Source organism: Lontra canadensis, unplaced genomic scaffold (assembly GCF_010015895.1).
Source record: "Lontra canadensis isolate GAN:19392208 unplaced genomic scaffold, GSC_riverotter_1.0 scaffold124, whole genome shotgun sequence".
Taxonomy (NCBI): Eukaryota; Metazoa; Chordata; class Mammalia; order Carnivora; family Mustelidae; genus Lontra; species Lontra canadensis.
Window position 1 is genome coordinate 2,012,053 of NW_022631118.1, and position 25,831 is coordinate 2,037,883.

Below are 25,831 nucleotides of genomic sequence, written 5' to 3' on the forward strand. Positions count from 1 at the left end.
TTTCTGGGCCCGAGGTTGGTTGGCATGTATAGAGCTGTAACGTCAGAAGACTGCTTAGACAGGAGCGGCTCAGTAGAACTTGCCAGCAGAGTATGAGAGTCAGAGCTGCGTTTGAATGCCTGCCTCTCACTCACCTCACTATGTGACCTTGAGCAGGCACTCACCCTCTCTGAGCCTCAGTTTCCTCTCTTGTAAGCCTCAACATCCAGTCTTTTACTCATCTGCTTCCCTTGTAGACATAGTAAGATTAAATGAATCAGCAACATGTAAACTTCTCTAGGGGCAGAAAAAGAGAAAGCAAATAGGATGAGTTTGGAGGTGAGGAAAGAAGTGGACACATGTGTCAAATGACCTTGATTTTGGAGTGGGTGGGCAGAGTAAAGCAAGGAGGAAGCCCATCTGCCAAGGACAGTGGGGGCTTTGTAACATCATAGGGGACACAAAAAGTGGCCCTTCCATTGTGACCTCCCATGGGTTTATGCGCAGATGTGGTTGAAGTTAGTGCCATTGTTTGAATTCATCTGGCTACTTCCAGGAGCCCAACAGGTGCTGCAGAGGAAAGAAACATAGTCTCATTTCAAAGAGATGTCAGCAAACCCTGAAGAGGCACCTGCTTTCTGCCAGGTCTGACCATGTACTGGGATTACAAGGGGTAAGTTGGGCAGTGCTGTTGCTCTTGAGGATTTTGCATTCTCATAGGGAGAGAGGGATGTCACCAGGAGTAGCTGCAGTGGGGGCCAGAGGGGACCATGGACAGTCTTGACCCCAGCTGTACCAGCACAGAAGAGGAGTGACCATGAGCCTTACTCCTTGGATTCTTAGGCTGTTTTTTATTTTTGTCTTATTTAGGATTCCAGCTTTATGTTTTTTCATCCAGCAAGCATTATTGAGCACTTACTGCATACCGGGCATGTGCTGGCTAGGGCTTTACTTTCAAATGAATCAGCAGAGGGGCGCCTGGGTGGCTCAGTGGGTTAAGCCTCTGCCTTCAGCTCACGTCATGATCTCAGGGTCCTGGGATTGAGCCCTGCATAAGACTCTGCTCGGCGGGAGCCTGCTTCCCCCTCTCTCTCTGCCTGCCTCTCTGCCTACTTGTGATCTCTGTCAAATAAATAAATAAATAAAATCTAAAAAAAAAAAAAAGAATCAGAAATGTGCCAAGTATTACTCTTGCTGGACATTTGCTGGGCTCTACGAAATGGGGTGGAGTATGAGTAATGTTTTCTAGGACAGGGGTTTTTAATTGGGAAGGGTTTTGGCCCCCCTCCCCACAGTTGGACATAAAATTTTGTGCACTGAGCATGTTCTTTTTTAATTAATAAACTTTCTAAAAGTAGTTTTAGCTTTACAAAAAAATGAAGCAGATACAACAAAGAATTCCCATATACCTCTTCACCCATGTTCTGGTTTCCCTTATTATTTTCATTTTATATTAGTGTGATGCATTTGCTACAGTTGATGAGACAATCTTGAGACATTGTTATTAACCACAGTTTACATTCAGGTTCATTCTTTGTGTTGTTCACTCTGTGGGTTTTGAGAAGTGCGTAATGTATCTACCACTACAGTGTCATACAGAAGAGCTCCACAGCCCTAAACATCCCCTGTGCTCCACCCACTCTTTCTTTCCTTCCCTGAACCTCTGACAACAACTCATCTTTTTCTGTCTCCATAGCTGTGCCTTTTCCAGAATGTCATACAGCATGTAGCCTTTTCAGATTGACTTGTTTCACCTAGTAATAAGCATTTTAGGTTTAGGCATGTCTTTTTGTGGCTTGACAGCTCATTTCTTTTTATTAATGAATAATATCCATTGGCAAGATGTACCATATTTGTTTATTCTTTCATTTATTGATGGATGTCCTGGGTACTTCCAAGCTGGGCAATTATGAATAAAGCTGCTAGAAACATTTGTGTGCAGATATCTCCTTAAGCATGTTTTCCTTTAAAGGAGTCCAGCCACTCTCAACAATCGAGATCCCTGTTCTTGAGCTTTTTACCAGAGCTCTTGCATAGTATGGGGGTTATCATGGCCCATTCACTTACTCACTATAACAACCCTGGGCAAATTACTTAAGTCTCTGTGCCTTGATTGTGTGTTTTTTAAATCTGTAACAAAGGTTGTTGTGAGGATTAAATGAGATAGTCTTCATTCATGATGTGTGTCACATCAAGTCCAGTGCATAGTAAATGCCCAGTAAGTGTTGGCTGTTATTTTCTCTAAGAGATGAATGTACATTTGATTTTATTTTCTTGACCAGCACTTAAAGTTTTTTCCTCCATCTGTTCTGTATAAACTGATTTAACCTTCTCCTATTGTCATAGAGTTTGCTTTTAAAACCCTGTGGAAAACAGGTATGGCAAAAAGAGAAGATACACATATTAGTGGAAGCTGCTATTATGCTAGGTGTGGTGGCCAAGTTAACTGACATTTTAAGACAATGGCTCTAAAACCATACTGCTCAAAATGTAGTCCCCAGACCACCAGAAGCATCAATGTTATTTGACAGCTTGTTGAAAATGCAGACTTTCAGGCTCCATCCCAAACCTGTTCATCAGAGTCTGCATTTTAGCAACATCTCTCTCTGGTTTGTATACACATGAACGTTTGAGGGGCAGTGGTCCAAGAAAGTAAGCAGGGCAGTATGAGAGCTGTCAGACAAGCAGTGAGGGCTGTGGTCAGAGGAAGGAGTGGGGCTGGGGCTGAGTGTTGGTGCTACCCACCTGCCCTGTCTTACACTCCAGAGCAGAGAGTAGAAAAGACCACTCCAGGGATTCCAGCAAAGGTGGGGAGCTACCTCTCAGGAATCATTTGGGAATAGAATGGACCCCTTCAGGGATTGCCCACCCTTTAGAATTATGCTGTCCATTACAGTAGCTGTAAGCCATATCTCACTATTTAAATTTAAAGTAATTTAAATTAAATAAAAATTAAAGTTCAGTTTCCTCAGTTTGGTTAGACAAATTTCAGGTGCTCAATAGACATAGGTGGCTAGGAGCTACCATATTGTATAGAGCAGATATAGAACATTTCTATCATTGCAGAAAATTCTATTGGACAGTAATGCTCTAGATGAAAAATGGCCCAGGAAACAGGGACTTGGAGAGGTGGCAGTCTGGAAACTGAAACTCAAATTGCTCCAGGCACTTGGAAGTGGAGTGGTGACTCCTGGCTCTTTGAAGGAATGCTGTTAGCATTGTGAGTTCCTTCCTGTTCCTATACCCCATAAGGGCCAGGTTATTTCCAGAAGAGTTCAGAGAATGCCCATTGAAGAATCAGGACTGGAACTGTGGCCTCTGTTGTCTTGGGCAGAAAGCACAGCAACTGGAAGGCCATCCTGCGAGGTCCTGAGAAGGTGGTGATAGCTGCTCATTCAGTGGTTCTAGCTGAGAAGAAAGGTCTTCCCCAGAACACTGTGAAAAGACAGATGATGCCGAGTTCATCAAAGTGGCTGTTGGCCAGTCTCATCCTTTTTTCTGAAGAAGAAAATGCCATAAGATACAAAATTCCCTTCAAATTCCACATCCCTCTCCATTCTTGTTATGGTTATTTACTACTTTTTAAAATTCCACCTTGTTACTTTCTAGAGTTGATACTTGGATTTTACAATGTTTATCCATTTCTTTGCTCCCTGTTACTTTCACTCCTTTCTACTAGATTACATTTCCTTTGTACTGAAGTACATCCTTTAATATTTCTTTGAGCAAGCCCCATAGGAACTAGCTCTCATAGTCTGTTCATGTCTGAACAGATAATTATTTTACTGTCACTCTTGACTGGTAGTTTAGCTGGGTATGGAATTCTAGGCTGGCAATGCTAAGGTTGCAGTTTAAGCTTGGGTGCCCACTTTACAGGAACCAAGTTTGATCATACCCAAAGCTGGAAGTTCGTGTTGAAAGTCCTGGTCTAAGGGGTAGGATTTTCTAACAACTCATTCATCATAGGACAGTCCTTTTCCAGCTCCTTGCCTTTTGCAGTAAGCCCATTCAGCTTTAAGTCATGCTCAAGGGTTGTAATCTTAATTCTAGCCTTGAAAAGGAGTTTAAGCATCAGTCTTCTTTCTGTGGTTGGATATCCCCATGGGTTGCTGAGTCTATTTCTACTCCTCCTCTTTCAGCTTTGACTTCTCTCATTCTGGTATCTGGGAGAATTTTCTATCTTTTCAAACTAGGCTGTGATTTTAAATGGCTATGTTATTTTATGTGTTTTCAGTATCTCCCACAAAATTATGTTTAACTCTCAGTATTTTCTTCTCTTTACCTGCTAGTCTTGGATGTGACATACTGAGTGTTCAGGTAGCACATTAAGGGAATTGGCCCTTAGTCATTTGTGCTTAATTTAGCAGCTCAGTCTTGTTTGTAAAGTGATATGTTTGTGGTGATTTCATATTTCATACTACCCATTGAATATATTTTCTGACAGTAAATTTGCTTCCAGCACATAGAGTAAGATCATATTCATCAGGATAAAAAGCCCCATGGAGCCCATTTATTTGCTATTTTAACAAGTTTGAAAGTCAATATCTAGGCTTATTTTCTTATTTTGTGGATGAGTAGCTGAGTGCCCGAGAGAGGACATGACTTACCCAAGTCCTCAGTTAGTGGAGAACTGGACTGGAATGCAGAACCTACAGTTGAAACACCTGTCATATTTCTATCCCTTTGAGCTTTTTTCCCCATCTGTGAAGTTAAGAGGTTAGACTAAACATACACTCAGCTCCTGACTGCCTAGTTTTGTGACATGGGCAGACCACTTAACCTGTCTGGGCTTCTCTCTTAATAAGCCCTACCCTTTGTACCTTGGAGTTACTCAAGAGTAATAAACATGTTGTTATGTACAACAGAACCCTGAGAAATGCAAGGGTTGCAGAGAGGTGCATGTAGTTCTTATAATTAAGATGCTGTGACTGCCTCCTGCAACTCCTCCTTAGTTAGGAAGAAGTCTGCTTTGCACATACAATGTGTTCTGATGATTTCTGACCCAGCACAGATTGGAGCAAGGAAAGCAAGGATCTCTTCTGTCTGTAAGCAGCAAGATGACAAGGCTTTGATACATTTTAGTTTGCTGGGATTGTGACATTTGATGTTCTTCTCTGTGAAAACTCACTGGTGTGTGAATCTCATGTTCCACTTCCCTCACTTCTCATATGCAAACCAAGCACTGGCAACCCCTGCAGGGCGAGTGCTGAGTCCTGCATAATGTTCACAAAGAGGTCAAACATATCTCATTCTCCTTGATGAGAGCCTTAGAGATGTTCTAAATATGAGGGGCCCGTGGGCAAAGCTCAGCCTCCAATGTTGTAAGGGCCTTGGTCCTTGCATTTCCTCCCCTCCCCTCCCCCAAGAAGGCAGTGTTGCATAGTAGGGAACTCCCATGCTCAGAATCAGCTCTATCCCTGACCTTGAAAAGACATTGTCCATCCTTGTGCCACTGTTCCCTCAGGCATATAATTAGGGTATCAGGTAAAATCACTGGTTTTCAGTCTTTTCATTACCAGTAGCCTTTACTTTTCTTTTCTCCCTTATCACCCATTCCCATGGGCTACTTCATGCCAGTAGGAAGCTCCTATTAGCAATTGCATGTGTCTGATTAATAAAAGGTAGCAGAACTCAGGAATTGTTCTTTAAAATGTCCTTTGTAAAAATGAGACCCAGAGATTTGAGGTGATTTATCCACAGTCATGTGAATGTTTTTATGTTCTAAATCATCCACATGCCTCCAAGGTTATGCATGATAGTGCATTAAGATTTCTCCAGGCCATACAACTAAGAAAGGAGCATCAGGTGAACATCATTCTAAGCAAGTATGTGGTTAACCTTGCGGGGAAATCCAAAGTATACTTGATCATTACCCAAGACTACCCTTACAGAACATAAACAAAATCTTATTCAACCAGACCTCTCCCATGGTGGGGACTTGCATATGGCCCAGCACACAGCAAGTGCTCACTAAATCCTTCTATAGAATATGGTCATCATCTCAGAACTTCATTCATGCCTGGGACAGTTGGTGCCATGATAACGGTTTACACCTCAGAATGGGCAACAGTGAAGACACAGAGTGGGAAAGAAAGAAAGGGTTCTGTCTAAGAAAGACAAGAAAATAAATAAATAAATTACAGGCATGATCTTCTTAGTGAATGCCTCAGAACCAAATGTTAAATGAATCTCTACAGTTGTACATAGATGACTGGGGACTACATACTTGTCCATTGCTCCTCCTCCTCCCATGAGCCCTGAAAGGTTGTTCCACCTCATCCAGAATAGAATGGTGGCTGAAAATGAGGTTTAACAACTCAGATAAATCCATGAATTGCTGCTGGATGACTTAAGGAATTCAGAAGGGTTTTCAATCATTGAGGTGATGTCAAGGAGGAGAGAAAAGGAATCTCAGAAAAACCCACAGGTTTTTGGATTGGTGGCTGACTCTGGGTTTGGCTCCTGACTGTCCCTAGAGCAGCAGAGGAATTGCCTCAATTTACCCCTCACTGATGTAATCATGAGTTACTACTGGTCACAAAGCATATGTCTTCTCACTAGTACATCCCTGGGAAGCATTTCCCTCCCGAGTTTGTGGAGGAGTCAGCTCAGTGAGTCCACCACTTCCCGCTGTTGACATGGGAGCATCCCCTCTTCATCTTGTTGGTTCTGCCTGCACAGGAAGCACCCACAAATCCACCACCTAGATTCTACCATCAGTGTTTTGCTGTGTCTGCTTCATCACAGACCTCTCCAAGCTTTCTATCCATCCATCCATCCACTTAATTTATTTTTAGATACATTTCAGAGTAAGCTGCAGACATCCGCACAGTTTATACCCCCTAGATACTTCAGCATTCATGTTTGATTTACTTTGGAAATGATCATTCTTCTGTTCCTTAAGCCAGTGCCCATGGAAGTTGCTAAGAGAGGCATGAGGAATGAGGTCAGCCCCTCACTCATGGCAGCTTTGCCCAGAGCCAAGGCCACAGTCATGGAGCATCATTTGGGAGGGAGTGTGGTGGCAGCCTATCAGTGCCTCCTTATTAGTCCATGTGCAAGGTTAGCCATCCTTCCTGGGTTCTCTCCCTCTAAGACCTTGCTGTGGTCAGGAAGGTGGGGTCAGTCTGCAGGTGGAAGGCAGCCTGCCGTGCCACTGTGGTGACTCACTCACTCCATCACCTGGATCTGCTTTGACTCTCTGCACTGAGCTCTCTGGGTGCCAGGGTTCCCAAGGATCTGGTGTTGTTTAAAGCTCTTACCTCTCTATTTGAATGCGCAGAGGGGAGGCATTGTGGATCAGGTGGCCTTGGGGCCATGAAGTTTTTGTTTTTAAGATTTTATTTATGAGAGAAAGGGTGAGAGAGAGAGAGAGAGCGCGAGTGCACAAGTTGGGGGAGGCAGGGAGAGAGAAGCAGACTCCCACTGAGTAGGAGCCCGATCCAGGGCTCGATCCTAGGACCTTGAGATCATGACCTGAGCTGAAGGCAGACACTTAACTGACTGAGCCACCCTGGTTGACAAGGATATAGGGAGGTAGAAGGAGAACCGTATGTGGGTGGATGTGGGCAGGTCACCACATGTCAGGCACCAAATCCATCCCGGCTTTGGGCCTGTGAGGCTGGTCATCCTGGGCCCTCTCCTCTTGGTTGAGGTAGTGGCAGTCTCATGGGATAATTCAAAGGAGGGCTTTGGGATCAGACAGATCTGGGTTTTAATCTTCCACTTACTGGCTAGGTCATGAAGGGCCTCCTCCACAGCCTCTCTAGGCTTCAATATCCCCATCTGTAAATGGAGAAAATCAGAGTACCTAGCTCAAAGCGTTGCTGGAGGGACTGAGATAATCATCAGCCTTGTAGTGCCCCAGTGAAAAGAGTGAAGCATATGAGGATTTGAGAGCCTCGTTTTCTACTGCTGAGATAATAGAAAAGAATGCACTTATCTTTTTTAGGAGCAAATGGTGTCTGCATCCCCATGTGGTACTCATGTGAACAGCTTGCATAGTTCCTCGAAGGCCCATAGGGAGATGGCAGGTTTCCCCTCTGTTCTCACTCCTGATGCTGCCCACATGTGCAATCCTAAGTGAAGCCTGGGGAGCCCAGTTCCCTGGGGTTTGTCTGTGGGGCGTGGGAGAGGATGCGTGAGCTTGGGAGTAGGCCTGGCCCCTCCTGGGAGCACTCACCCCGGCTTGAAGAGAAGGCCAGGGCTCTGGGGCCTGTCCAGAATAGATGACTTTTCTTCTGCTTCTCCCCCTGGGACACACCTACTCAGCTTCCCAGACTCTTCAAAGACTCTTTCTCAAGCCAGAAGTAATGACCCCTCTCTGGCCCCTCAGCCCCTCCCACTGGATGCAGCATTTACTGTGAGCCAGGTACCAGTGTGTACTCTACGCACATTGTCTTGTTTTGTGTCTGGAACAAAGCCGGCACCCTGGAGCTGTTGTTCTTCCCACAATACCCATGAAGAAACTGAGGTTCAAAGAAGTGGCTTCCCTGAGTTCACCCAGCAGAGCTGGCACTGAACCAGATTTGATACTGTAGACAGGGGAAGGTGCTTGTCTGACTTCCTTTTCCCTTGTTCACTTGCTAGATTGCAAGCTTCTAAGCAGGAAATCGGGATCTGAATTGTTTGTGTATTCACACCAGCAGATACATGATGCTCAGAAAGTGTTGTGGAGGGGATTAACTGTTTAAAGTTTCTTAGCAGCAGAAAACCTCAGTGATTTCTACCCTAACTTTGAATGCAATGCAAGAATTTCCTCACTGCATCCCCAATTACTTAGCAAAAGGGAGCTCATCCTAGGGCTGAAGCTCTCTGCCAGGGACAAAGCTTAGTTGCTGCTATGACTGTCCCCACACTCCCACCACCATGGATTCCCCCCCCCCCCGCCACCAGGAGGCTCTTTGGAGCAGGAATTTGAGTGCTTTCCCATTCACTCTCAGAGTTCTGTTTCCCAAGGGAGTAAGTAGCATCTTCCTGCACCTCTGTACAGCCACCACAGGCATTTTCCCAAAGTCAGAGCAGCTTCCAGCCAAACATACCGTGATGAATGAAATACCAACTCTCTGAATCCATGGGGCCCGGGAAGGTGTGTTCCATCCCCTCTCTATGTCCTTTGCTTACCTTAGAAGCATCTTCTGGGGCAACTTCATATAGATCTTTCTTTTCCCTGACTGCTAGGCCTTGCTGATACCATTTGCTCACTACTAGAACACCCCTCCTCTTCCTTCCGGCCTCCAGGCCAGGACAAGTGCTGAAAATCCCTTGGAAATGTCTATTTCCATGAGTGGGACATCATTCTCCTCTTCCCTTAATAAAGTCTCTCGGCTCCTGTGTTTGATTTGAAGTCTGTTCCTGGAGGGGGACAGGAGCATAAACTCTGGGGTGTCACAGTGTCTTCCTGGGCTTTCAAGGCTGGAAGGTTGAAACACCTCAAGGAAAATGAGTCTCAACTGACCCCAAAACATATCCTTGCTCTATAAGCCTGGGGCATCAGGGCTAGAAGACCATCTTTCACAGGTTTTAGCTCACTTACCAATTCGGACTGGTGGTAGAATTCTACCACAGCTGGACGGGGGATAAGAACATGTTGCAAATGATTAGCAATATCTGTCATGAGAGGAAGGGTTGGGGGGGGCCACGTTACTGATTAACAGTGTGTACCATGGGCAGGAATTGGAGTGGGATTGATTAACAATGTCTGCCATAGGAAGGAAGAGGAGTGAAATCGATTAGCAATCTGCCCTGGTTAGGATTTAGAGTGCGATGTGTGTGCCCCATGTTTGTCATCTGCACTACAATCCAGTTTCCTTACAGATTAGAAGACTGAGGCTGGGAGAGAGAATTTTAGGGAGAACACACAGGACCTATCAGGGTAACCTGGGATTGGAACCAGGTGTTCTGAACCTGTCAATCTGGCGCATACTGTACTTGGTCTTGTAGCCAGGACTCTGCATGAGGCTTGAATACTCTGTTCCTGCGGTCTGGAGATGCTAAGCAGCTGTGGGCTTTCAGCACATAGTTTTGAGTGTTTACCATGTGCCAGGCAGTACGTGAAGTGCTAGGGGTGCATCAAAGAAAAAGTAAATGAAAGTCCTTGCTCTTATTGAGGATTTGTTCTAGTTGGAGGAGACAGACAATAAGCAATGAATATAATTGATGTGACTCAGTGTATTTACTTCTTTGTCTCTGGGCAGATGCAGAGGTAGCTGCTTCTACCAACTGTGGCTGTTTCCTTTTTCATGTTCCTCCCAAGGGAGTCCTTTCTCAAGACTGCAGTGTATGCGACCTCTTGGCTCTCCCACGGTGTGGGGCATCCTGGCGTGCCTTTGCTTTCCCTGGCTCCCTGCCTTGAACCAGCTCCATGATTCCTAGAGGAGAGAAGCGGTTATGGCAGGAGATGATGAGACTTCATCTTGGCTGCTTGCTCCTCTGACACAGGACAGTGAGCCACTTTGGGGCTGGGTTGGGAGCTGATGTCTGGTTTGGCCCAGAAGCCCCTGGCCTTTTGCTCCCAGGGATGGGATGCAGGTTCTGCAGCCCAACCACTGATGCCAGTTCAGATTCCTCCTGCCTCAGTGGTTCTCAGCCACTTAGGATCACTTAGAAACACATGGGAGCCTGATTCTGGGTTCTGTGATGTCTGAGACTGCCTCTAGCATTTAGAGGGTGGGAGTCAGTGAAGCAACGCCCCCTGCAGTGAATGGGACATTTTGCACAGTGCATTGTCCTGTCCAAAATGCCAGTTGCATTTCCCTAGAGGAACACTGTTGGCCTAAAATGCAACCCCCCCCCAAGGGTGCATGGACAGCTGTGAGACAAGCTCAGGACAGGGGGCATGCTAGCTTCAGGCCTTGCTCATGCTTTCTGGTGCTCAGAACCTCTTCTGTTTACTCATTTGGTAAAACGGGGTGCAGTTGTCCCATGGGATGGATTAAGGGGTAGACATGCACGGGCCTCAGGATTCTACCTCAGAAGGCCTGGAGGTCATTGCCATCAGCCCAGTGCCAACAACCACCCATCCACTCCCTCAGCTCTCTGTGACTGGAACATGGTTGTCCAGCCTCTGGGCAGAGACCCAGCCACAGTGACCCTGCTCCCTGCTCCACACAAAAGGGCCACCAGGGTTAGCCTACACACCCAGGCTCACCCCCCCCCCCCCACAGAACTGAACGGCTCCTTACCACCCGCAGTGCAACCCTTCAGCCCAATGACACTTTACTGGCAGGGCAGTTGGCAGAGCCCCAGGTGGCCCCCGGGGCCGGCTGCCCAGGGAAGCGCTTGGCTCCAGAGCCAGAGGCTGCAGAACATATTTCCAGTGGGACTTCCAAGCCAAGAGCTTCTGCCCCTTCCCACCACTGTTCCCACTGGCCCTGCCTGCCTGCCCAGCACATTAGCATTTAAATATATCCAGAGTAGACTCCCCCATAGCCCTCTCCCCACCATTGAATCCACCAGGGAGGGAGCATTTGAATCCTTCTCCCTCCAGACTCCCTTCCCGCATAATGGCCATACTGTATTCATCAGCTTCTGTATGTGGCATTAGCCGAAAGAAGGAGAGAGGGCGCCTAGCAACCCAGAGGGGGCTGAGAAAGAGGTGGGAAGGAAGTGATTTTCATGTAATTATTCACTTCTACAAAAGCCGTTGTCAGGTACACACTGGAAACACAGCTGTTATATTATTCTCCTAACCTACTTTTAATCTTTTGAGAATCTTTACCAATATAAAAGGAGAAAAGAAAGAGCTTAACTCAGCCATTTTCTGCCGGGCCATATAAGTTATGTTTCAGCCTCAATCAAAGGGTCTGCTTACAAAAGTTGTGTTGTGTATGTGTGTTTGTGTGTCTGTGTGTGGCTGCCTGTATGAAAAGAAAATGTTAAAGAGACAAAGGGCTCTGGGTTTTGAGCCCCTGGAGGGCCACCAAGCCCTGTCCTGTCTACTCAGGTCCAAAAGCCAAATGCTGCATGTGTTGTTGGGGCTGGCAGTTTTCACATATGTTCTTGGCCTGGCATTGGGACTGTAAGGAGTCTGGGAGCGATGAGATGTTGGTTCCTTCTGCCCCTCATCGTCGTGTCCATGTTCCAGGCCCTAAAAGTAAGTGAGTCTACGGTAGTAAAGGGTGGCTGCAGTGTTTGGTGCTGCTCCGAAATCTGATTGGTTCACCTGGCCTCAAGGGGCTGGGATGGTAGGAAAGAGGCAGGGGCTGGTTTTCGTGGTACAGTTGAGAAGTGTTAGCCCTGAAAAGAAATGAGATTAAGGGAATCTTACCAGGTACCCCACTGTGTACCGTACACTCATAGTATCTTTCACGGATGAAGTGGTTGAAGTTCAGAGGTGAACTAACTTGCCCGGGGTTGTATAGCAGGTAAGTGGACAAGCAGGTCTCCAGCCTGGGTCTTCCTGATCCCAAAGCTCACACCCTTTCCTTAAGCCACAGCAAGGCTTGGAGTCAGGCATCTGACAGAAACCATCCTATTTAACTTATTCCCCCTGGGCATGGCCAGGTTCCAGAGGCTCATTTGTCCCTAAGGCTATCTCCTCACACAGCAACCAGTATGTACATCTCTCCAAAGCTAGAGGGACATGTGACTTCACCTCTCGGGGCATTCATTTTTTTGTCTATAGAAAGGGGATAATCGTAGCTCAACAGTGAGTCTAATACTTGCAAAGCCTTTAGAATAACCCCTGTTGTGTTCTAGGCGCTAACAGAGATGAGCTGGGATGGTGATGGCTGGCATCGAGGTCACCACACACCTCCTCCTACTAGTGGCAGGATGGGTTGATGCTGCATTTGTCAGAGACTTCAGAGTATCAGTGGCACACCTGCCACCAACTCCAGGACACAGAGATGGATGTAGCAGGCCTGCCGACTGGCATCAGCTTTGACGCTGCACAGGGGCACTGCCCCTCTGCTCTGACGGATGGCTCCGTGTGTAGGCCTGAAAGTACATTTCGAGGGGGCTTCTTCCTCTAGTCCATGCTGCATGAGACCCCATAGAGGAGGAGACCTTCAGCTCCAGTCCCCTCTTAGGCTCCCAGGGCGGCAGCTGCATCTTTACTGAGCAAGGCCCTGGGCCCCACGGCCCTGCGACTTCAGCCCGTGTAGTCCTTGTTTGCTCCTCTCCACCAGATGTGGGGTTGCTGCTTCTCTGCATTGGTGTGTGGTCCATCCTGCTAGAATGTGAGCCCCCTGAGGGAAGATGGTGCCTGGCACAGGGTGGATACCCAGTGCATGGTATTAGAGGGAAAAAGAGAGAAGAGGCTTTTTTTTTTCTTCCAGACTTTTGAATACTGGTATATCCTGAGGAGGGATGAATGTTGTCTAAACACCTACCATTTGTTAGAGCTCACGGCTAGGTTTCTGAGCACTTCCTTAGTGCCCTCCAAGAGCTAGGCACTGTGTTGAATATCTGTTGCACACACATTATCTTTTTAAGCTTTTATATATAAGAGAAAAAGAGGAAGATGCTAACCACATATGCCCAAGGACCTTCTCCTTGGTTCTGCCTAAGCTAGATAAGTCTTTTCTCTCTATAAGACATGAAGCTTTCACTCACAAACATCAAAGATGAGACATTCTACATATATGGACAAGATGGGCATATGGGGAGAGAGTAAGTATGCATCTGGCCCTGCACACAGCTGTCTCTAACCTGGGGATAATCATGCCCACCTCAGGGCAGCTGTGGGTCACAGAATATAAGCAGGTGCTTTATGAACTGTAAAACGATATCCATGTGGACTGGGGCAGCCAGTACTGAGCATCTATCTTGACAAATGTGGCTTCTAAGTGGGGGTAGGGAAGAATTTGTCCTTGTCTGTCCATCCTTCTTTGCTCTCCCTGCTTATATCATTGAGGACCTACTCTGTGCAGTGCAGTGCTGGGCTTTGAGGGTCTAGTTGGGAAGGCTGGTTGTACTCTAACCCATTGCTTTCTGTATCTACTGTGCACCCGGGCTCATTGGAATTGGTTGCTCTGAAAGGGATGAGGTTGACCGAAGCTAGAGGGAGGGACCACCTCTCTTCTAAAGGGGCCCTGCTCCCCTGTTCCCATGCAAATCTGTTCTCCAAACCTCTGAATGTGGACCGCCCACATTCATGCTGCCAGAACGCCCCCCATTCATTGCTGTAGAACATGGGGAGTGATCCGTTTCTCAGCTACTGACCCAGCTTCCTTAGGGTTTGTTTTGTGGAGACTATTTTCCCTTCAAATTTTGTTGAGAAAAGGAAGCCCTTTCTCCACTGAGCTGCCCCCTTTCTAGCATCCTGGGAGATGCTGGTCAACGGGGTTCAGTTGCCTGGTCTTCCTTTCATTGAGGTGGGGTTGTCTTTGTCTTTGACTGGACAGCTACAGAGCTGTTTAAATCCTAGCTGAGACTCCAGGCCTACTCAGCACACCGGGAGGCCCCAGCTTTTCTCTGTAAAACATGGAGCCAAGGTGTTATGTGTTCAAACCTGACTCTACCTGATAAGCTGTTTGACCTTGTATGGATTCATTTCCTCTTCTTTAAAAATGGAGAAACTATTTACTTTACTGAGATGCTTATGTAAATGATGAGATCATGTCCACAAAAGCCTTGAGTACAGGGTAGGTTTTCAACAAACATTACTCAAGTTTTCCACTTCTTAAGACATCATCACACTGGTGGAAGTGTTCATGAATATTGCCAGTCTGTTTTATTAGTCTCTCTTTTCCCTTTTTATCAAGTTATTCCAGTAGCCACCGTTGATCTTATTTGATCTCTGGGTGCCTATGGAATTCCAAGTTGAAGAGAGAAGTAGGGAAATAGACTTTTGGGATAATGCCTGTAGCAGAAATAATGCTACGTGTTCACCAACCAGCTCACTATTTCCTTTTCTCATCCTTGTAAGTAGGAAGACTACATTTCCCAGATTCCCTTGATTTTAGCTTGGGACCATGCAACTTGGTTCTGCCCAGCTGTATGTGGGCAGAAGCGATACATGCAACAACTACGTCTAGCTCTTAAAACTTCCCAGGCTAACCTCCAGTGTTTTGTTCCTTGCATCAGAGGGTGTGTTGATGTAGAAAGAAGTATCATGATAAGGCAGAAGGTCTTGTAAGGCTAAGTCACTGGATTGAAGAACACCCCTTCACAATTTGGGTCTGGCTTTTTGTCGGCAAAAAAATAACATTTTTGGGGCGCCTGGGTGGCTCAGTGGGTTAAAGCCTCTGCCTTCGGCTCAGGTCATGATCCCAGGGTCCTGGGATCGAGCCCCGCATCGGGCTCTCTGCTTGGCCGGGAGCCTGCTTCCCTTCCTCTCTCTCTGCCTCTCTCTCTGCCTGTCTCTCTGCCTACTTGTGATCTCTGTCTGTCAAATAAATAAATTAAATTTTAAAAAAAATAACATTTTTGTTGTGCTAAGCCATTGAGATTTGGGGGATTCATTGTTCATTCCTGCATAGCCCAGCAGTAATTATCTTAATACATATAGGAGCTCCCTGGTAAATTAACTAATTCCTTCCCTGATGAAAAGGAAGGCTGACAGCTGGAGCCCTGTTGCATTTTTGCAATGACAGGCGTATGTTTAAGAACATAGACATACCTCAGTTATGCAAATCTGTAAAGAAGTCTAATGGTACAGATTCCATGCAAAGATACTCATGCTTCTTCATGAGACTTTTTCAAGAAATCTAACCCTGAAGGTTCTTGGTTCTTGAATGCCCAGTGAGCATGTGTCTAAGCAGAAAAGTTTTATCAACCTGAGTTTTCCAAATGTAGAAAATAGAAAAAGCCAGTGGAGAAAGGTTTGGATCTGAAGTCAAGGAGAGGTAAAGTTACTGCTAAAATTCTGAGGACTTCCAAATCTGTGTCTCCAGCCCAGGCCACAATATTTAGCTGACTTTCCATCTGTCTCCTGCACATACCACATGGATGTCTAAAACTTGCCTTGTCCAAAACTATACTTCCCCATTTCCCTACTTTATACCTCCATCCTCCCTTTAAAAATTCAGCTCATCTTCTTTTATACCCCATCTACCAAATTGCTGAGCCATGGGTCTTCTTTTTTCACCTCCAGTCAACACCAATCTTGTTTCATCTGCTCCCTGAACATTCTTGAGAACCAAGGAGATAAGATAGCAACAGGAAGGGGGGAATAAAAAAAACCCTTAAAAAAAAAATTCCAGAATCTCGCCACCAAAAGAGAAAAACCAGGATAGTAAAACAAAACAGAACAAAACAAAAAACATCTTCAGCATAATTAGGTGACTCCATGAAGCACAAAATGTGAACAGGTGGAGCCAAACACTGATACCAATAACATCTGCATGATGTCAACTCTATGAGATGAGATGAAGATGAAGGCAAAGGGAATGTGGAAGGCTGAGAGCCAGCCCCTAGAAGGAGAGTATTCACCCCGAGAAGGAGAGGACTGTATGAGAGTAGGCTTGGTGGAGCTATCTTAGAATGTCAGCCAAAATTAAGAGGGATATATGTGGGCCCCAAGTTATAGGTGAAAGTAGGAGAGCTGTAGGAAGCTTGGGCAGAAGTCTGGGATCTGGGAAGTCTAGGGACCAAGCAGCTGAGGCTCCATAGCCCAGAGAGAACCCCACACTGGGGAGAAGCCGCTAGGAGCAGAATGCAATTTGAGCAGGATGGAGATGCTAGAGGACACAAAAAGAGAAATTTTGTATGGGAATGAGGGAAGGGAACGGAACAGAGAGTAATAATTTCAGAATGTACTGTCTGCACAGTCTCAGTTCTTATACTAATAGAAGTGGTAACCTAGAACTGTAAGGCTAGACAATCTACCCTGTATCATCCCTATTCCTCCATACAAGAAACCCTCCTCGTAAGAGGACAGGGAAATGTGTCCGACCTGCACGTGAACAATGGAAGAGGATCATGTCAAACCCCATTAAAAACTACTAAGAGAAAAAGAATTCTGAGCATAATAGTATTCCTATAGATAATGTATGTATTCCACAGACAGGGCCACAAAACAGCTGAATACTCAAACCTAATATTTCAAAACAAGCTAAAAAAAAATGAAGAACCAACAGATGTGATTAAGTAATAGTGTAGGTGAAATTGTGAGACAAAAAGATTTGAAAAGAAAGCTAACCAAAGGACAGCTTAAGGCAGAACATTTCAGGAGGAATAACTGAATAGAAGGAATAAAGAGGTGAGTAGACACCATAAGGTGAATAGGGGATGGAAAGGAGGAAAATAAAAAAGCCAGAAAGGAGATTATTTAAAGAGTGGAAGAAAAGGTGATATAAAAGGTAGACAAAGAAGGTCCAACATACACATGGGTCCCCCAAAAAGAAATGCAAAGCAGGGGAAAGGAACAAATTGTTTACCTAAAACGGTAATTCAGGGATGTTTTTCCTTGAAATTAAAGAGAAGACTTGAATTATATCTTGAAGAAGTGCACCACAAGCCTGGGAATATCAGCCCAGAGAGATAAACGTTAAGACCTATTTTAATCAAAATGACTGAATATTAAAGAGAAAAGAAAAAACCTGTTGGTCATTCAGACAAAAAGAGTAAGTGAGCAAGAATGGTATCAGACTTTCCTACAGCAGCGCTTAGTGCCAGCGGACAACTAAACAGGTATTTAAGATACTCAGGAAGAGAAAAAGGAAACCAAAGACATTATATAAAGCCATACTGATGTTCAAGTATGAAAGCTATTGGTCAACTGTTATGAACATGCAAGATGCCAGGAAGTATTATTTCCCATTAGCCTTGCCTAAGGAACCTACTAGAGAACAAACTACAGGCAACCAAACTGACTGGAGAGGTATAAACATAAGGACTGGGTTGCGGGGGTGGGGAAGCATTAAATTTATAGTCACCTGTAGAACTCACAGTTCCATGGCTATCAAAGAGATAATACTATTGTACATTCTGATCATGCAGATATAAACAAGTATTAAAAATTGGGAAATTGTCTTTCTCTGCTTGAATTATTTCACTTAGCATAATCCCCTCAAGTTCCATCCAAGTCGATACAAATGGTGACAACCATTTTGAGAAAAAAAAAAAAAAGAATGGAGTATGTATGTGAAAAATAGAATAAATTCACACATTGCCTTTACATATTAACTGGAAACAAATGAGTATTTCTTCTAATTAGATGCTAGAGGAAATGGACGGAAAAGAAACTGAGACTACTGGCTAATTTCAGTGTAGTTGGGAACCAACCCTTGGTGTCACAAAAGGGGAGGACTAAAAGTATTATATGAAAGTATTGATTCAATGCTAACCATCAGAACAACAGTGATGGGCTTTTTACCATAGAGGTAGAACAAGAGGGAAAAAACATTTGAGAATACATCCTCCTCTCACATGAACCTCCAGACCCAAGATGTCCTTTCTCATCCTTTCTCCAGTCTTTAAAGTTATGCCTCCATCCAGACAGCCTTCTCTGATTCTTCTAGCACATGTTAATTGTGCCCTTCATCAACCACTCCTAGGTACTGGCTCCCTTTGCCTCTAAATGTCTCACCTTTTCTCACCAAGAAGCAGGGAAGCAGTGCTCTATATAACTGTATAGTACTTCTTTCAGATTATGCCACAGGGTTTTGCATGCAGAAGGCCTTCAGTAAGTGTTGGTTCATCAGTAATTTGGGATTGATGGAGGGATTTGGGCTTCAGCCCCTAGGTTTTTCTAAGAACTTAACATTGATACTAGTCAGAATTCTTTGAGTTTTGAAGTGACAGCAGTCCTATTCAAGTTGACATAAGAAAAAGAGGAATTTATAGGCCTCTGAAATTGAAATGTTTTAGGGTAGGATTCATTTCAGATATGGCTGGATCCAGGTACTCAAGTCATTATACCGATAGCCTTTCTTCGTTCTATTTTTTTTTAAATTTTATTTATTTGAGAGAGAGACAGTGAGAGAGAGCATAAGAGGGGAGAAGGTTAGAGGGAGAAGCAGACTCCCCGTGGAGCTGGGAGCCACATGTGGGATTCGATCCTGGGATTCCAGGACCATGACCTGAGCCAGAGGCAGTCGCTTAACCAACTGAGCCACTCAGGCGCCCCTCTTTCTTTGTTCTAGACTCTGCTTTCCTCTGCATTGTTTTTATTCTCAGACAGGCTCTTCCCTCATGGTCAAGGACGATCCCCAGCAATTACAAGATTAACATTTCCAGGAAAAAAAGATGTGTCCCATTTGCAGTAGCTCCAGTAAAAAAGTCCCAGGATTAAGTTTCATTGGCTTGGCTTGCATCATATGCTCATCCTTGAACCAATCACTGTGGCCAAGACAAATGCTTTTGTTGGCCAGGCCTGGGCCATGTGAACACCCCTGAAGCTACATCCCAGTGGAGAAAAGGGGCTTTCCCAAAGGAAATTAGGGCACTGTTACCTGAAAAGGGGAGATGGATGGGCAAAAACAGCAAATGTCTGTTTTAGTGTTGATGTGTTCCGTGAGAAGACTGCAAGGAAAATTCCCACAAGTGAAGATCATTCTTCAGGGTCCCAACTTTGAGATGTGTGGATGGAAATCTCTCTGGTGTTTTCAGAGTCACAAAGGGCTTGTTTACCATGTTTTGGGTGGAGAGGAACCAATTGCCATGAGGCCCAGCCACGATGAAGGAGCCAGATTTCCCACAAGTTTGGTGGTTTTTTTGACAGTGAGGGGTCTGGGATGAGGGACATTTAATTTGCAGAGGCATTTTCAGGAAGAGTGAGGGACTTGAGGAACAGGGCTCGGCTGAATGCTGAACATCCCGCTGAGTGGCTCCTGTGATCTCGTCTTCTGTTTCCTGGGTTAGCATCTGTACTGTGTTTTACCTTTCCTTATGATTTACTACTAGTCTTAGATTAGAGATTCAATGAAAGCACCAGTGCTCTTGGACACTAAAATTCTTCCCTTCTCCAGGCAAAATACCTCTGTTTTCTTCCTCTTAGAGATTTGAGTACCTGGTATAGATCATTACCCTGGATTGGGGTAAAGAGAATCCGCTGAGGTAGCAAATGGGGAAACTGAGGCAGAATGGGTGGACTTGAAAATGCATATGTTTCTCTCCTACATATTTAATACTTTCATCTGCACTGGACCCTTCCTATCAACATTTAAGCATCCTTGAGTTTCTGCCATTAAAAAAAAAAAATCTCCCTAAATTACACTTCCATTACCTATCTCCCAACTCCCCTTCATGGCAAAACTTCTTATAAAAGCTTTTTTTATTCCATCTTTCCATTCCCTCCTCCCCATGTCTCAGTCCACTCTGATCTGCTGGCATCCCTGCCCTACACACACACACAAACACACACACACACACACACACACACACACACCATGAAAGAGCTCTCCTTAAGTTCCTCATCAGTTCCAAGACACTCCAGTGAGGGAGAAAAATGTATTCATTTCTTAGGTTGAAAAGCAGCATTATGATCTTCAATTTTAATAAGTATTTGTTGAATGATTTAACCAGCTTGAGCTAATCCAGGGTACAGTGACTTGTACTGTTATTATCAAATCCCTGGGAGAGGAAATAGAATTATTTTGCCTAGAGAAGGAAGAGTTCTAGGATCCAAGGGGGCACTGATGCTTTCTCCAAATCTCTAAAGTGCTTCCAGACAGAAGAGGAAGGTGTGGTCTGGATGGTCCCGGAACTAAGAACACCTTCAGGAAGGGGGATTTCCTCTCATTTTCAGAAATATTCTAATGGTCAGAACTCTGTAAAGAAGAAAGGACGGCAACAGGATATAGCGAGTTTCCTGTCACTAGCAGTAATCAAACAAACTATTCTGTCAGGAGTAGTCAGAAGAGAGTCTTGTGTTGGGTGGGAGATTACCCCAGAGGACTTCTAGGTGGTCTCCATGGACCTGCCTTTGCCACTCCCAGCTGTGTGGCCTTGAATAAGTCATGCAACTTCTCCATTCCTGTTGCCTCAGCTGTAAATGGGGGTGCATAATAGCACTTACCACAGAGGGTTGCTGTGAATATCCAAGTGCCATAACACACAGAGGGCTCAGCACCGTTGCCTGGCATGTAACAAGTGCACAATAAATGTTAGTGGGTATTTGTACTTAGTGCAAAGCCTTATTTTCTAGATGGCACCTGATTCTCAAGCATCAATGTCATCGGCTGCATTTAGCTTTTAAATGAGTGAGCTGAGTGCAGAGAGAGCCCAGGGAAAAGTGCTAAAGAAGCCATCATAACTCCTGGTGTGCATGTCGTGCTGTCAACAGCAGTTTTTGCCAGAGAGGAACCTGGAGACTAAGAAAGTGGTTTCTGTTATGTACCACAAAGGAAGCCTAAAATGCATCTGTTTTGAAAGGTGAAAGATATAGGTGGGCCTCCCCCTTCTCCTGTCCCTTCCCTGCCACCTCTTAAGCTCAAATCAACTACGCAAATATTTTCCTAGGGACAGAATCCTATGACAGTTTACTCATGGTATTCTTAATCGCAAAGATAAGCAGTCACTCATTTTGGCTTAAATATGCCTTAGCTTATGAGCTAGGTCCCAGGAGCTTCCGTTCCATATCACAGGAATCCTCTTAACAATTCTGAGAGGGTAGTTCATTCCCCAGTTTGCAGATGAGGGGACTAAGCTTCAGAGAGGTTAAGTAGCTTTTCCAAGGTCACATAGTTGGAGCAAGGACCTAAACGTCCAAATTCTTGCTGTTCAGTGAATTGTTATCCATAACCTCTGGAAAATTCTGGAATTAAGGACATTTGTATTTAATGAAGCAGTCTCCAATAATAGATCTCTTAAAGCACATTCCCGAGAAGGTTAGGAAGTTTGATTTTTGCTTTGCCTAGACTTTTTGGAGGACAAGGGAGGGTGGAGGATTTCCAAGAATGGGGCCACCCCTAATCCGACTTCTCTTCATGCTGACTTCTTTGTGCCCTCCTGCAGGTCTGGGTAGATGCTGGGACGCAGATCTTTTTCTCCTATGCCATCTGCCTGGGTTGTCTGACTGCTCTGGGAAGTTATAACAATTATAACAACAACTGCTACAGGTGAGCACTTCACAGCCCTACCCGCTGTCCACCAAAGCCCTCTGTGCTGCCAGGCTAGTTCAGGCTGTCTTCCCACTGTGTGGAGCCAGGATGAGACAGATGGCTTGTTTCTTAGACTCTCCCTGCCCCAGCGTCACAAAGTGGGCCACCTGAGGAGCTAGGAAAATAATGAATGTGTTCAGAGTACATTGCAGGCTAAAAGCAAATCCACTCCAGGAATCTTGTTCAGGCCTCCATCCCACCCTGTATGGCAAACATTTATCCCAGGCCAAGTAAGTGACTTGCCCACAGTGACATAGCTAGTAAGCGGCAAAACCAGGACTTGAACCCAGATCTGGCTTTGTTCTTCTGTCTTCTGTTCAGAAATCAGCTCCCTGCCCTTTCTCACTTCATGTAGGCTCCTCTCCTGTCCCCATCTGGAGTGGCCAGTGCCCCATCTTCCCCCACAGCCTTCCTCCCTGGCCTCCTGCATGTGGCCACACCCAGCACTGGGAAGGGAGGTGCCCAAGTTGGGGGCTGAGCCTGACACTGTCTCGCCCTGGCTGCCTGGTTTCTCATGCCTGCAGCCTGATTTCTGCTCTGAGGCTGAGACCCACTGAAGGCCAAGAACCCACCCAAGGTCTCCTAGCATAGCGGTGCATGATTCACGTGCAGATGGCACCCTGAGCAGATGGCACCCTGAGCTCTAGCTCTAGGCCAGTGGTCTGTTTGCTGAGGTCTCTCCACCCCTGCATCCAGTGCCTGGTCATGGTAGGTAGCTCTTTGGGGGTCTCATACCTAATAACCAAATAACTCGATTGCTCTGTGGCTCAAGTAAGATCATGCATTTGAAAGAACATTTAGCAGTGATAAAGTTCCTCCCACATTATCTCCAGCTACACATAGCAGAACCTGGACTCTGGCTAAAGTCTCCCGGTTTCCATCCCAGGACTCCCGCACATCTCTCTGAAAGCTAGCTTCATGGTCACTTTATTAATCCACTCACTAAAACTATGTGCACTGTGGCACTCCAGAATCAGGAGTGGCACAGCCTCAGTCTACAGAGTTCATAAGTTGGGGAAACTGAGGACAAGGAAGTGACAGTGGGCAGGTCCAGCATGCTGTAAGGAAAAGCCATGGTAGAATCCAGTGTGCCGCTAGACAGCAAGTTCTGTTGTTCCTGGGGGAGCTTGGGCAGAGAGGTATTGGGTAGAGCTGGACAGAAGGCTGCTGGAGAGGTGGTTGACCATGCCAGGTTGTTCATAAGATCCTCTCTATCTTCCACGCATTCGTGGAGAGGCACGTCTGAGGGATGAGAGGCAGAGCACTGTGAGTCACTATATGAACAGTCACCATGGACAGGAAGAGAAAGGCACTGGGGCTGGGAGAACAGCACAGCAGGCCTCTGGTCTGCATTGAATGTGACCCACTTGGGATGTTAGGGAAGGTTGCTGTTTGTCTACGGCTGTCACCCCGTCAGCAGCCAGCACTCAGCGTGAGCCCTCCGTGTAGGGCACTGCAGAAATCATTTGGTCATTGCTTAGCTGTCAGTTCTGTGAAGACATAGGCTGGGTCTCCTTGTTCCACACTGTCCCTCAAGCCTAGTACAGTGCCAAATGATGTGTCAGGAAGCGAGGAAGGAGCCGTCTATTATACAGATGAGGAAACTGAGGCCCAAGAGTAGGTTGCTTGCTCATGTTCACATGGCCAGTGGTGGAACATGTCTTTGAACCCAAGTTTGTCTGGTTCCTGCACCCCTGTTCCTCACTAACAGGGATGGCCAGTTTTTTTCCCAACAACTGCAGCCGACAAGAATTTGGCCAAGACCGCCCTGTCTTCAGGCTGTGTTCTGGGGCAGTAGCGACTGTCTTCCCCACCGAGCATATGCGTAAAATATGCTGGCTGCCACAGTTCCCTTCTGCTCTCCCATCCAATAGGCAGGTTATTCCCCCTCCCAGCGGCAGAAGAAAGCAGATGATATTGCAGGTGATACTGCAAAATCTGAAGGCCCATTTTATTTCTATTTCCAAATTGTTCTGCGAGAAGATCTTCCCAACTCAGAAGGAGTAAATTAGTACCCTCTCTTCTGACAGCATAATAGCTTCTGGAGGTCTTCAAAGCCCAGCTCAGCTCCTGCCAACTTAAAAGCGCTTGTTACATAAGCTCTCACCTAGAAGGTGCCCTGCAGGAAAGAAGTAGAGGGATGGGGAATACAGCAAACCAGGCGGGGGCAAATCCTCACTTCAGAACACAGGCTGCTAAGCCCCTTCTTGAAAGTGCAGGTGCTCTGAGGACTGGGGTGTGGGACGCAGTGCTGGAAGGGACCTCAGGTCTACTCAGTGCTTTACTGTGCTTCTGTGGTGTGAGGCAGCCATTCCGGAGACCTCTGAGGATAGATGGGGACTTTGCAATAAGGGATATTTGTTTTTCAGCAACCACATGGGTACCCACAGATAATTGTCCACGAGTCAAGATCTGAAAGTCTTAATTCTTGGGGGGGGGGAGACTTTGTTTTTGTGCAGCTCCTGGAAGATGCATGGGTTTTAGTGGCTGAGATAAATGGATGCACATTCCATCCTCACCAGTAGAAGCCCCTGAAACCTTGAGTATGTGATTCTCCTCCCTGAGTCTTGAGATTCAGTGACCCAGTGTTCAAGAAACCCCAGCACAGGACTAGGCACATTGCAGATTCCGATTACACAGGAGAATTCCAAAATATAGAAGATACAGAGAAAGCGTTTTCCTCACCAGGACCACCTTGTTTCTCATTGTTTGATGAGGCAGGGTCAGGAAATAAGCATGAGGAACATCTTCACCCTAACCTTGGGCATAAATCTCCCCTTATCTTGCCTGAGTTGCATTTCCCTTTAAGAAGAGAGAAATCAGGGGCACCTGGGTGGCTTAGTGGTTTAAAGCCTCTGCCTTCAGCTCATGTCATGATCTCAGCGTCCTGGGATTGAGCCCCACATCAGGCTCTCTGCTCAGCAGGGAGCCTGCTTCCCCCTCTCTCTCTCTCTGCCTGCCTCTCTGCCTACTTGTGATCTCTGTCTGTCAAATAAATAAATAAAATCTTAAAAAAAAAAAAAAAGAAGAAGAGAGAAATCAGACTTGCAGATAGTCTTCAGATCTGCCAGCCCAGCCCTCACCCACAGTGCCAGAGGAGTTCTTTATAGAGACATGTAATCAGTCACTTACTGCCACAGTAAAGCTGTGTAACAAACAGCCCGCAAAACTCAGTGGTTTAACATAACAAGCGTTTGCTTTTATTGCTCACAAGTCTCCTGGCCAGCTGGGGAAGCCCTCCAGTGGGCTGTGAATTGGTTAGGTTTGGCTCCAAGGTGTAGGTAAGCTCAAGTCTGCCTCATGTGTATACATTGTGGGGTGCAAACGGCAAGGACAGCAGTTCCCCTGGGAAATTCCTTTCCTTACAAATCACAGAAGGCATAAAGGACAAGTTCAGTCACATAAGCATATCTCAGACCTCATTTGTGTCACATCTGCTAATATCCTATGGCCAAAGAAAATCATGTGGCTAAACCCAAAGCCGATGGGGCAGGGAAATAGACTCATCCCTAAGGAAGAAGGTAGGGGGAGATGACTACTTGCTAAAAAATTAGTCATCTGTCATAAGGCCCAAGAAACTCTGTTATCAGGCATTTTGTCTTATGGTGAGATCGGGTCCAGAGAAAAGAATTGAAGAGGTAAGTGGAGCCCATGTCTCCGGACCCCCAGGGTAATGCCTTCCCCAGTATGCCCTTGATCCTCAGAGTCATTGCAAGGCAACTGGGTGTCACAGTCAACAACATTAGTGTAACCTTTGGTTACATTACAAAAAGTATGCTGTCGGGAGAAGAGGAGGTGAGAGTCCTGCTCTGTTCTTGAGTCTCAGTCCTGGACGTGGTGCTTGAAGAGGGGTCAGACAAGCT

At 45.8% G+C, this 25,831-nt stretch overlaps 1 protein-coding gene across 1 annotated transcript in view; it reads left to right on the plus strand.

The window, feature by feature from the left end:
• SLC6A11 (solute carrier family 6 member 11) overlaps positions 1-25,831 on the plus strand; it is a 126,536-nt gene that overhangs the window by 71,965 nt on the left and 28,740 nt on the right. Inside the window, exon 7 of the mRNA XM_032841502.1 lies at positions 21,823-21,926. Within this exon, the coding sequence (XP_032697393.1) occupies positions 21,823-21,926 (104 nt within the window). The remainder of the gene's footprint in view (positions 1-21,822; positions 21,927-25,831) is intronic.